The sequence below is a fragment of the Thamnophis sirtalis genome, unplaced genomic scaffold (genome assembly GCF_051295495.1).
Source record: "Thamnophis sirtalis isolate CommonGarterSnake01/CBP01778 unplaced genomic scaffold, rThaSir2_p1.2 scaffold_9, whole genome shotgun sequence".
NCBI lineage: Eukaryota > Metazoa > Chordata > Lepidosauria > Squamata > Natricidae > Thamnophis > Thamnophis sirtalis.
In genome coordinates, this window is record NW_028261389.1 from 17,014,091 (window position 1) to 17,026,989 (window position 12,899).

The following is a 12,899-nucleotide window of genomic DNA, read 5'->3' on the forward strand; positions in this document are numbered from 1 at the left end:
GGTCTCTGAGCGCGGCTTATAACCCGGTGCGCTTTATATGTGAAAAAAGTTTAAAAAATTAACATTAACTGATACTGCGGCTTACAATCCGGTGCGGCTTATGGTCGTGAAAATACGGTAGTAATGTAACAGAGTAATTTTAGTTACATTTCTCTTTACATTGGCTTATTTATGCTCCTGTTGATTATATTGATGTATTTATAATTATGGATCATTTTTATATTTAATTCATACATAGCTGTGAACTTTCTTCGTCTAATTTCTACCTCTTCTCTCTAACCACTCATAAAAAAATATTCCATGTCAAGTAATATTCTGTGCCTTCTTTGACTTTTATTTTTAAAGTTAGTCTAGGACAGATAACTTTACAGGATGCAAAGTCCATGGGAGAAAAATTCTTGCATTCCAGAACTCCAAGCTCCACAAATACCCCAAAACTCTTGGAAAAGTCTGAGGATTCAAATTTCCTATTCACTTAAAGGTCCCAAAACTTTGTCTCTCGGATTATTTGGTAAATTAAATGCTATTGTGGTGTTGCCTATTCCCTCCATCTCTTTTATTCATTTACCATGTCCACAAATTCTTAAAAAGCTTATCTTGTGTTCAAAACAGAAACTGGACTTTAGTTTCTTGTTACTGCCTTCCTTGCTAATTCAGTTCTGATAGTCTTTTAAGACCTGATACATAATCAGGACTTAAACCAGGTGTTTTGCAGATTTTCTACATCAAGTGAATGTGTCAACGTCCAACATCGAGGTCATGCCCCTGCGCGCCATTTCAGAATTGCCGCAAACGAGGAGGGGGGTTGCACAGGGCGCACAGGTGGGTGTGAGGTGTTGGGTGTCTTCACCAGCCTCAAACACCATTGCTCCTCCTCAATCCTTCATCCCACCCCCCACCCTCCGTGAGTCCCTCACGACGACACCCATCACACCCATCTGTGCGCCCTGCGCAATCCCCTCCCTTCTCCTCACTTGTGGCAAATCTGAAACGGCCCACAGGGGTGTGGCTTCAATGTCGGCATCTTGGTCATTGACAGAGTGATTTAATAATAGTGAAAAGTACCAAATTAAAGTGTGAAAGAAGGCCCATTTTTACCTTTAGATCCAACCTATGTGGATTTGCGCATAGTCTATGGGGAGATTAGAACAGGGGTGAAATGCAGCAGGTTCTGACAGGTTCTGGAGAACCGGTAGCGGAAATTTTGAGTAGTTTGGAGAAGAGGCAAATACCACCTCTGGCTGGCCTCAGGGTGGGGCGGGAATGGAGATTTTGCAGTATCCTTCCCCTGCCACACCCACCAAGCCACACCACACCCATCAAAACCAGTAGTAAAAAAATTGAATTTCACTGGATTAGAATCATGAAACATCCCTAAACTTGCTAATTTGGATTCACAGTTCTTCCTTGGCCAAAAACACAGGATCAGGTTGTGAAATATCTCCTTTAAAAATAAAAAAAACCACAGCACTTTAATGGTGCTGCTTTTGTGTTTAAATTAAGGAAGAGAATGGGGAATTCTTGAATCAATGAATAACTACTCTTCTAAAAAGCCATTTCTGATGCGCCATCTTTGGCTTATATGATCCTACTTTCAACTAACTTTTATAGACTTGGGAAGCAGTTTGCACAGCTGTTGTGCTGATAAGATAACAAATGAAAAGTGTAAGTTTGGCATAGACAAAGAAGGTTGTTTCAGCAATCTCAAGTCCAAAGTTCCACTGAGTTCATTTGCGTTCTACATACCATGAATGCTAGAGATAGTCCTACTTACAACAATTTGTGTAGTAACTGTTCAAAGTTACAGCAGCACTGAAAAAGTGACTTAGGACAGTTTTCACACTTACAACCCTTGCAGTATCCCCATGGTCAGATGATCAAAATTCGGACTTTGGGCAAGTGACTCATATTTATGACGGTTGCAGTGCCCCAGGATCATGTGATGTCTTTTGCTCTTACGACCTTCTGACAAGCAAAGTCAATGGGGAAGCCAGATGGACTTAACAACCGTGTTAGTGACATAGTGTCTGCAGTGATTCACTTAACAACCGTGGCAAGAAATGTCGTAAAGTGGAGCAAGGTTCATTGAGCAAATGTCTCACTTTACAACATAAATTTTGGGCTCAGTTGTGGTCGTACGTTGAGGACTACCTGTACTCAGATGTTTTAATGTTTTTTTGTATTTTAAAAGTTTTTATTCTTTTTATTCTTTTGAAATGTTTTTAACATTTTAATTGCAATATATGTTTTCTGAATCATGAGCTGCCCAGATAAGTGGCTGTAGAAAAATAAATAAAAAACACAAAAACAACAACAAATAAACAAGCAAACAAATAAATAAATCTCCAATACCAATTTCGTTGTATTTATTTCGTGCAATCACAATACAGACTCTACTATGCTATACAATCATCTCAGGGAATGTGACAGGGCATTAATGAGGCTGATTTCTACTTTCGTTAAGCTTGTGGTTTATAACTAAATAAACCATGTGTCACAAAGACATTGTTAAGAGTCATCTGTGCTGGCTGGTTCCCAGGGAATCACACTTTGGCATCTTTGGAATTTCCCCTATCTGGAAAAATCTTAATATTAGGACCACCACTTCTGAGCTGCTAAAATCCAGATTCCTGAAAAGCGCAGAAAGATAGAGAAAGCATTAGCTTCTTGAAGGCCAGATGTGTTAGTCATACATGATGAACATTCGATGTCTTTTTGATTCTGTAACACAGCCTTCCTTCCTTAGCTGGTTGGATTATGTCTGCATAACCCCAGGCCTTTAACTTTTCTTACTGTTTCTATGTTTTCACCGTTGTCTTCTTTCTCAAGCAGTTTTCATTAGGATCTGATTTAATGATAAACAGCGAGTGATACCCCAGACGTTAACGAACAGAAACTACCAATATTCCTAGGAATTGTGACCTGCTTGGAAAGAAGAACAGTATTGCAAGGCCTTGCAATATCTGGAATGCCTTGAGTTGCCTACTCTTGGCTTGATACAAGAATTTGTGTCACATTTTTGCCACCTAGAGTTGCCTCAAACAATGACAAGGGGCAATACATAGATTCAATTAATAAACAAGGGTATGCAGTTGCTTCAGATGCAATTCCCAAAAAGAGATTTGGAAAGAATCTTGCAGAACATGTCCTAGTTGCACAATTCTGGAAAAAAAGCAGGGTGCTTCAAAAAGCTGCAAAGAAGTGCTAGGTTTTTGGACCACATGTCTGTGGAGATTCTCAACCATCCAGGTCATGGTTGTCCCAAGGGTGCTTTTCAAAAGGTAACTGCTTTTGAAACTTACCTTTTCAAAAGCACCTTTGCGACATTGGTAGTCCACCTGCTCTTAAATACCTTTGGGGATAGAAATTGACAAGTGCTGCAAAACTTTAGTGGAAAATATGCATAATTATATAATTATAAAATAGGGATGCGGTGGCTCAGTGGCTAAGATGTTGAGCTTGTTGATCAGAAAGGTGGCGGTTCGGTGGTTCGAGTCCCCAGCACAGCATACCGGAGTGAGCTCCCGTTACTTGTCCCAGCTTCTGCCAATCTAGCAGTTTGAGAGCATGTAAAATGAAAGTAGAAAAATAGGAACCACCTTTGGTAGGAAGGTAACAGTGTTCTGTGCACTTTCGGTATTTAGTCATGCTGCCATATGACCACGGAGATGTCTTCGGACAGCGCTGGCTCTTCAGTTTTGAAACGAAGATGAGCACCGCCCCCTAGAGTTGGAAACGACTAGCGCCTATATGCAAGGGGAACCTTTACCTTTTACCTTTATGCATAATTACCCTAATGTAAAATGTTCTTTTTTCCCTTCTTGAAAGCACATTTAACAAATTAGATTTGTTCCACTAACCTATCCTGCCTTTCTGTTACCAACAGGGGCCTTCTTAATTCCATATGCCATCTTCCTCTTTATCTGTGGAATTCCAGTCTTCCTCTTGGAGACAGCCTTGGGACAATACACCAGTCAAGGAGGAATCACTGCCTGGAGAAAGATCTGCCCTATCTTTGAAGGTACGTTGGTGGTACATCAGAGATCGTGGTAACTTTCCATCAAGAACTTGGTGTACCTTTTGATTTGATTCCCTCTGAGTTTCCTAGCCACAGGGCATGGCTGAGGGCCAAATGCTGACAGTGCACCTGTTTCATCCTAGCCTCAAAGATAAAAGTGTGAGTCATCCTGAGATTCTCTGTTGGAGGTAGAATTAGTGTTGCCTAACCAAAGAGAGAGCTAAAGAAATGACCAGATTGGGAGGGACTAGGACAAGGCATGCTGTAGAGTTGGAACACGTCCAGGATGCTGGAGAAAGCCAAGGGCAGATACTTGGAAAAGGAATCTGGAATCAAAACAAAGAGATATGCCGGTGATTACTTTTAAACATGTCCAGTGATGGGATTTAGATGAAAGCAGCAGCAAAGCAAATTATGGACTGGGGTAGATTTGTGAAGGCATCTCTTTCAAGAAGCAGCTGGATATTGAAAACTTTTTGAGTAGAGGTTCATTCTCTCTTGGAAGAGTTAGATTTTATTTATGTTAAATTATGCACACAGTTCTTTTCCTTCTAGCCAGCCAGCAAATCAGAGTCTGCGTCAGTGATGGGATTCATTTTTTTTTTTACTACTGGTTCTGTGGGTGTGGCTTGGTGGGCGTGGCAGGGGAAGAATACTGTAAAATCTCCATTCCCTCCCCACTCCAGGGGAAGGTTACTGCAAAATCCCCACATCGTACAGCCGGCCATTTCTACTTCTAGGACACGCAGCTGAGTACTGGGCTCCTCCTCCACTCTGTCCCCCAACTCATTCTTCCTGGATCAGATAGAGCTTCTTAGCTGTTCCTTCTCCATTCTCCTATTTTTGCTACTCATACAGTTCAGCATTCCTTAAGTCTTCTGCTGTTTTTCAGATGTGATGGATTATAACCCGTGCTAAGCACAATTCAAAGGCCAACCCAATTGGCTGCTGGAAATAGAATGGGAGGGTGCTCATTGGGTCTATCACATGCAGCAAAATGAGAAGCGCTGGCAGAAATACAACAGAGATCATCCGCATTAGAATGTGTCTAATGAGAGCAACTGTAAGGAAGTCAGCCAACAGAATGTGACCAAAGTTTATAAATTGTGCATGAGCTTAAGTGCTTTGCTCTACAAACAACTTCATAAAATACTTTTGAAAAGCAAGTTTTTTCCCAAATGCATATTGATAGGTTTTTTTTTTGTTTTTTTTTAAAAACCCTTTTATTTATATGATGCATGTTGGTGCAAACAAAGCACAGATTATGACATTTATCCCTCCCAAAAATCTATCGTGCCAAACTGAAAGTGGTATTTTGGACTATGGTCTTTGAAAAATGTCCTGATAGAAACATTGCTGCATCATTGCAGATTTCTTTTTAAACCAAATTGGGCCAGCCTAAACATTCAGAGTGGTGTCAAAAGCGGAACCAATAAGGCATCTTATAAATTAGGGAGGGGAAAAGAATTCTTTTATTTATTTTTTATTTATTGCACATTTATAGGCCGCCCTTTTCCCTGAGGGGACTCAGGGCGGCTTACAATCAAAGGGGAAAGGGAGTGTAGGACAATACAAAAAGAGGTGTGAACAAAAGTAAATTAAACAGTAAAACTCAACATTCACTCGACATTCGGGAGGGGCGAAAGTAGACTTATCCCCAGGCCTGACGGGCTAGCCAGTTCTTGAGGGCTGTGCGGAAGGCCTGGACGGTGGTGAGGGTACGAATCTCCACGGGGAGATTGTTCCATAGTGTCGGAGCCGCAACAGAGAAGGCTCTCCTCCGAGTAGTCGCCAGTCGGCACTGACTGGCGGATGGAATACGGAGGAGGCCAACTCTATGCGATCTGATGGGACGTAGGGAGGTAATTGGCAGAAGACGGTCTCTCAAATAGCCAGATCCACTACCATGGAGCGCTTTATAGGTGGTGAGTAGGACCTTGAAGTGCACCCAGAGATCAACAGGTAGCCAGTGCAGCTCACTTATTCAAAAGAATAAGTGTACAAGGTCTCTAACCCCTGCACCCTAAACTTGCAGGGCTAAATTAAGTTGGGTTAAGTTGACGGTGCAATGAAACAGTGTGAAAGTACAGTTCTTATCCCATAGCTTACATTGCATCAGAGGTGGTATTCAGCCAGTTTGGACCAGTTCTAGCGAACCGGTAGCGGAACTTTTGAGTAGTTCAGAGAACTGGCAAATACCACCTCTGGTTGGCCTCTCCTTCCACCCACGCCGTTCCGTCCTATATTCCCTTATTTTTTTAGCTCAGCTGATTCGCGCGGCAAAGCAGATTGCCACACCTCAGCAGAGCTAAACAACAGCTCAGCTCACCAGCGTTGACACCGAGGGTGGTCTTTGAGTGGTGCACGTGCGCACAAAGCAAGCATTAGGCGCACGTGTGTGCAAAGCGCTCTCTCATAGAATTGGTAGGAAAAGATTTGGAATCCCACTGCTGCATTGCATAGACCGAATCTACTGTTTTCCATTTTGTCTCATGTATTGTTAGCATCCAGAAACTTCAGCAAAGAAGAGTTAAATCATCCCACAGGCTTTCCATTGTACATATTCCAAACAAGAGCTAAGTTTGGGCTGTGACGCATGACCAATCTAAAGGCCAAACTGCATGTGATGATAAATACATATTTCATCAACAATGCTCAATCTAACAATTTCGTTGGAGATGTAGATCAAGGGCACTGCACTGTTTTTTTAAAAAAAAACTCTGCACTGAGTTTTGCTTCCAAAAATTCATAACAAAGCTGTCAAAACCAATATTGGATTTCTCCTCTTCCTCCTCCTCCTTCAACTTCTATGCCTGACCTTGGAGGGGAAGTGGGAGGAATCTTATTGTCTCTTGGACGTTGTCCAAAAGATATCAATTTTAGCTAGCATAACTAGCTAGTATTGCTAATGTCAAACTGACAATCTGTGGGCTTGATACAGCCTGCGCAGGCCACATCCCCTGGCTCCGCTAAGGCAAAAACCATTGTGATATGTTATGATCTGGCCCATGATGTGATTGGGTTTGACACCCTTGTTGGTTCACTTTGAACATGGAACCCAGAAAAGTCTTAATTGAACAAACCGCACTTTGATTGTCCATGGATTGATGTTTTATGTAAACACACCTTCTGTACAGTCCTATCATTAAAAATGACGGAGAGTCCATCTATGCTCTAATCAACACTCCTTGAATCAAGTTGCACATTTCCCATTTCCTGATTTAACTCACACCTGTCTTTTCTTTCAGGAATTGGATATGCTTCACAAGTGATTGAATCCTATCTCAATATTTATTACATTGTCATACTGTCTTGGGCCCTATTTTACCTCTTTAACTCCTTCTCACCTGTATTGCCCTGGTCCAATTGCAACAATTACTGGAACTCAGGTAGGTGCATGAATTACCCATGCCTGCAACTATCTGCAGCAAATAATAACAGTAATATCAGTACATCTACTGGCTTTGAGTGACAAAACCGAATGGATTTATGAAATGTCAGTGATGGTCAACTTTGGCAACTTTAAGATGGGTGGACTTCAACTCCCATAATTCCCCAGCCAGCTGGCTAGGGAATTCTGGGTGCTGAAGTCCACCCATCTTAAAGTTGTCAAGTTTAGGAAGCACTACTTTAGGTGAATGACATGTTATGGGTTTTTTTCCCCTCTCTGACTCAGTAAATGTGTTACATATGTGGGGTGTGCACTTCTTGAAACTGAACAGCCTTGGCATTCTTCCACTTAGAAAACAAATTCCTTATGCAACCAGATGTTTATGTTTATGTCCCACTGTAGACACACCTCCTACTTCTGTTCTGGAGTCAGCCTTTTCTCTACACATCTCTAGGAGGCAGGAGGGCAATTAGATAATTTTAAATCCCAGATTTAGTGTTGTAAAAGAGGGGTTGGCTTCTCAGAGGGGAATGGGACAACTTGCCACAGCCAATTTGCTGTGGCCAACTCACCATAGGACAATTCACCATGGTGAACTTGCTCCGGGACAACTCACTGCTGGATAATTTGACAATTCTATTTGATTGCTTAAAGTAAATAAAAAGTTGTTTTAATTTTTGCCATTCGCATTTCATTCTGTCCCTCCTTTTGCATCCTTTCTGTAACGATTCTATTCCATCATTTCTTTGATATTAGTGTATTTCTTGTCTCACAGCAAGTTGGCTGTGGTGAGTTGTCCCACAACAAGTTGGCCGCAGTTAAGTTGGCCACAGTGAGTTGGCCAGGTCAAGTTAGTTGTGGCGAGTTGGTCGCAGTGAATTGTCCAGAGATGGTAGCAATGGACACTTCATTTCCTTTGAAAAGTAAGTACCCAATCTTGCTGTACTTGGGAATCCTTTAGCTAGTTTTAGCAAAGGGAATCTAAAACTTCCAAGTCCTTCATTGATGGCACCACTAGAAATTAAGCTGAGTCCTAGCAAAGGAAGAAATTTACACGATGGTATGCAACATTATGCGTTCTCCCGTGTTTCTGTTGTGTCCCCTAGGCAGTAATAAACCTCACAAAAATGTTTATCTGGTGCAATTTCCTCACACAGTGTAGTACTTCAACACCCAAACCTCCTTTTTGGCTACTCCTGTCTTCCTGCTGGCTTACTCTTTCAAGTTCCTTAAAGAGAGAGGGTACATTTCTCTTCTTCATAACATGGCATGACTCAGCTGTTACATAACCCAATGCTTTGTCCAAATTGGCAGATGCCTTGTTTGGGCTGGCCATTTTTCAGCTTCAACTTGTCATTGATTTCGTTCAACTTTACCTCCTGTGAAGCTTTTCTGATTTGATTGGCCAACCTGGTTTCCCGTACTTCCTGCTTAATTAAATAATAAAGATTAATTAAATAATAAATAGGATGTGTGTCAAAAGTCAAGATTGCAGCCATGGTCCTTTTTCTCTGTGGACATCCCTATTTCATAGGAGAGTGGGAAGCATTCTACCCGCCAAAATCCATCAAACAGTTTGTAAACAGTATGAAACCCATTTCTTTTAAAACATTTACAAAGGGTATACATCTACTTCGGTATCTCTTTTATCTCTAGTACCTATATTTTAAAATATTTACACATCAATCACATTTACATTTCTAACCCTCAGCACCACCACACTGACCTGTATACTTTTAAATTTTCTCTCATGTCTTTTCCACTCTTTTCCTCATATGCTCTCCTTAGTCAGCATCTGGCTTTGATCTTCTGAGCCAGCCACATTCATCTGGTCTCTCTCTTCCATGTATTTGCACCCACTCTCTCTCTCTCTGTTGTTGTTGTTGTTGTTGATGATGATGATTGATACAAGGAAGGCTTGCATCATGACCATTCCACCATCTTGTCTTCTTAATACCAGAGCTTCCATGCAATACTTCTCTGTATTATTCAATCTATCTATATGTAAATCTCTCTCTCTCTCTCTCTCTCTCTCTCTCTCTCTCTCTCTCTCTCTCTCTCTCTCTCTCTCTCTCTCCCTCCCTCCCTCCCTCCCTCCCTCCCTCCCTCCCTCTCTCTCTCTCTCTCTCTCTCTCTCGGTGTGTGGGTGTGGGTGTGTTTACCTCTGGAACACCTCAAGCAATTTCAACCAAACTTGGTACACAGATGATTTACTCTCTGGAAATACTATGGGGGTAAGACATCCATCGGGGTGTGTGTTCTGTTAAGATACAGCCTGTTGTGCCATATTGCACATGGTAACAGCTTCACAGTACTCCACAAGGGGGCTCCCTCTGGTAAGGGGGAAAATCCAAAATTAGACATTACATTTGGTCTGGACATTTCCCCCCATATAAATGAATACCTGGGCAACACCGGGTTATCGGCTAGTGGCATATAATTGCTAATGTTCCATAATCAACTTTTCCTAACTTTTTCCTTATAACTTTGCTGTAAGTAGTCTGTCTTTCAGATTCTGTTGAATCTTTCAAACATGTTTGTCTCCCATTTGCTTGATAATAATACATTGACACCCTCCTCTGTAATTTTATTCTTTGCTAAACCTTTTCATAAGTAAATTGCCTCCCATTATTAGAGAAGGACTCCTTCCCTATCAAAAGCAACAGGCCAATTCAGTCATTCCTGCTGAAGTATGATACCCAAGCTACTTCTGGTCACTTATAAGAGTCAATCAACATTGTAGCCCAATGGTAACCCACTGGAATCCTATCAAAGAATCCTACAATATCAGTAACTACATTCTCTGAAGAAGCATCTGGAAGTAGCTTAGATGTAATGATATAACCCTTCCGTTCAATTTTCCCAGGTCTCACGCTGCAAACCTCTCCTACCCATGCTGAACTAGATAACCAAAAGTTACCTTTACAGGTAAACATACCTGAATTTTAATTTGTCAAGTCATTGGGTTTGAAAAGAGCTAGTTTGAGCTAAAAACCAAGCAGACTGTGAATTCTAGTCCTAGCTGTTACACTCCCTTAGCCCAACACACCTCATAATGTGGTCATTGTGTGAGGTAAATAGGAGGAGGAAGGAGTATGATATATATCTGCTTCCTTGAGTTACTTATTAAATAATAAAGGTTGGATGAAAATATAACAAGGTGGCGCAGTGGTTAAATGCAGCACTGCAGGCTACTGCTAGATCAGCAGGTCAGCGGTTGAAATCTCACCGGCTCAGGGTTGACTCAGCCTTCCATCCTTCCGAGGTGGGTAAAATGAGGACCCAGATTGTTGGGGGCAATATGTTGACTCTCTGTAAACCGCTTAGAGAGGCCTGAAAGGCCTATGAAGCGGTATATAAGTCTACTGCTAAGTCTACTGCTATAATAAACAAATAAAATAAAAAATAAGTGCCAAACTGTTGACCTTTTGAACGCAGGCAAGAGACTCTAGCAATATAGAATGTTGATCCGGTGTCAGTTCCATCTCTTTTATGTGGTCCATCATTTTCTACCCAAGAGAAATAAAGACCAGTGTTATTCTTTCATCAAAATAGTAACATTTGGTTCTGTAGCAACATGCATTTGCCTGATTAAATTGATTTAGTACAACTTGTTTATTAGAAGCAACTTCCTTGCAACATAGCATTTTGACACCCAAACTAAAACTTTTCCCTTTTGGCTACTCAATCCTTCCTCCCGGTTTACACATCCAAGCCCCTTAAAGGCAAGGTACGCAGAATATTTGACAGCCTGCGCTGTGCTTCCATGACCTTTCTCCTGCTTTTTCTTCTCTACATTAGTCACACTTTTTCCATAATATCTTCTCATCCTCTTATTTATCTAACGCTCCTCGATGCTTTAGTGGTGCACTAGATGTTGTTGTTTTTTTCAAACAGCTCTCTGGGGCAGCTGCATCCATGAAAAGGGGTGTGGGGGACAGAAAGTACACAGAGAGGCAAATGTGAAGAGGAAGGAAGGGGTTTGGGCCTGCAATCCTAAATTACAACAGTCAGCATGACTTGATAACAATCTGCATTCCACAGACATCTGGAATTCATATATGTTTGAGGAACTGCCATGTCATGTTCGGGAGCCCCAGACAGGAGGAATCCAATAAAAGGAAGGATGGATGTTTTAATAAAGCCTCAGGGTCTCTCTCAGAGTCAGTTTTCTTGGAGCCGAAACATTTATGTTGCTAAAAGCATCTCAGCAAAGTTGAATTGAATTGAGTACTTTATTTGGCCAAGCGCGAATGTTTTTCTGCTCAGGTGCCAAAAAGGGCACGCGCATTCCCACACCCATAATGCGATGCCCTCCCCCCCCCGGGCATGCGCAAACAACCCCCTCACTCCCTCTACTCCGCACATGCACACAGGCCTCACTGAAGCCTCCAGAGTTCCAGTAGGCCCATTGGTCTGTTTTTCGCCCTCCCCGGGCTTCTGGAAGTTCTGGTAGGCCTGTTGGGCCTGTTTTTCACCATCCACAGGCTCCAGATGCTTTCCTGGAGCCTGGGGAGGGTGAAAAATGGCCTTCCCTCTGTCACGTTCTGAGCATGCTCAATAAAAGTTGTTTTAAGCGGGAGTTACTCGACAGCTGATTGGCTGGTCGTTTGACAGCTCCGGGTATAAAAAGGGAGCTGTCCAAACGAGCAGCTGTCGTTCCTGTCTGAAGCCGGTTCCTTTATTGTTAGCCTGTACTGTTAGGGAATAAACTTGTTAGCCTCTTTATTCCCGTCTCCGCCTCAGTTATTCGGCTCGACCCAAGGTCCTGGTACACAATACCCGCACCCTCCGGAAAGCCGAAAATCAGCTGGGGCGTGCTGGAGCTGACAGGGCAACACCTCATGTGCCCTCAGATATGGCTCCGTGTGCTACCTGTGGCATGCATGCCATAGGCTCACCATCACAGGTCTATGCAAAGCAACAGAATAAGAATAATACGGCCAATAAAAGGGGGAGTAAAGAAGATAATAAGGATAAGTAATAATGTCACAGCCACAGTATATGGGTTAATAAACATTAAGCAGCACTGAGAGAATTAGGTGTTCAGTAAGAGTAACTCAGTGGCTAAGATGCTGAGCTTGTCAATCAGAGGTTCAGGCAGTTCAGCGGTTTGAATCCCTAGTGCCGCGTAATGGAGTGAGCTCCCGTTACTTGTTCCGGCTTCTGCCAACTTAGCAGTTCGAAATCACGTAAAAAATGCAAGTAGAAAAATAGGGACCACTTTGGTGGGAAGGTAACAGCGCTCTGTGAGCCTTTGCCATTTAGTCATGCCAGCCACCTGACCACAAAGACGTCTTCGGACAGCGCTGGCTCTTCGGCTTAGAAACGGAGATGAGCACCGCCCCCTAGAGCCCGAAATGACTACTAGCACACAAGTGCGGGGAACTTTTACCTTAAGAGGGATGGCATGAGGAGAAAAACACACCGTCCCTGTGTTTAGTTGTTTTGGCTTGCAATCCCCTATAGTACTTTCTGAGGGAAGGAATT

The 12,899-nt window shown here is 42.4% G+C and overlaps 1 protein-coding gene across 2 annotated transcripts in view; it reads left to right on the forward strand.

Annotated features, from left to right (window-relative positions):
* LOC106553070 (sodium- and chloride-dependent betaine transporter) overlaps positions 1–12,899 on the forward strand; it is a 99,236-nt gene that overhangs the window by 34,417 nt on the left and 51,920 nt on the right. For both annotated transcript variants that reach the window (XM_087722939.1, XM_087722940.1), the window contains exons 3-4: positions 3,887–4,021; positions 7,267–7,407. In XM_087722939.1, coding sequence (XP_087579065.1) covers positions 3,887–4,021; positions 7,267–7,407 — 276 coding nt within the window. The remainder of the gene's footprint in view (positions 1–3,886; positions 4,022–7,266; positions 7,408–12,899) is intronic.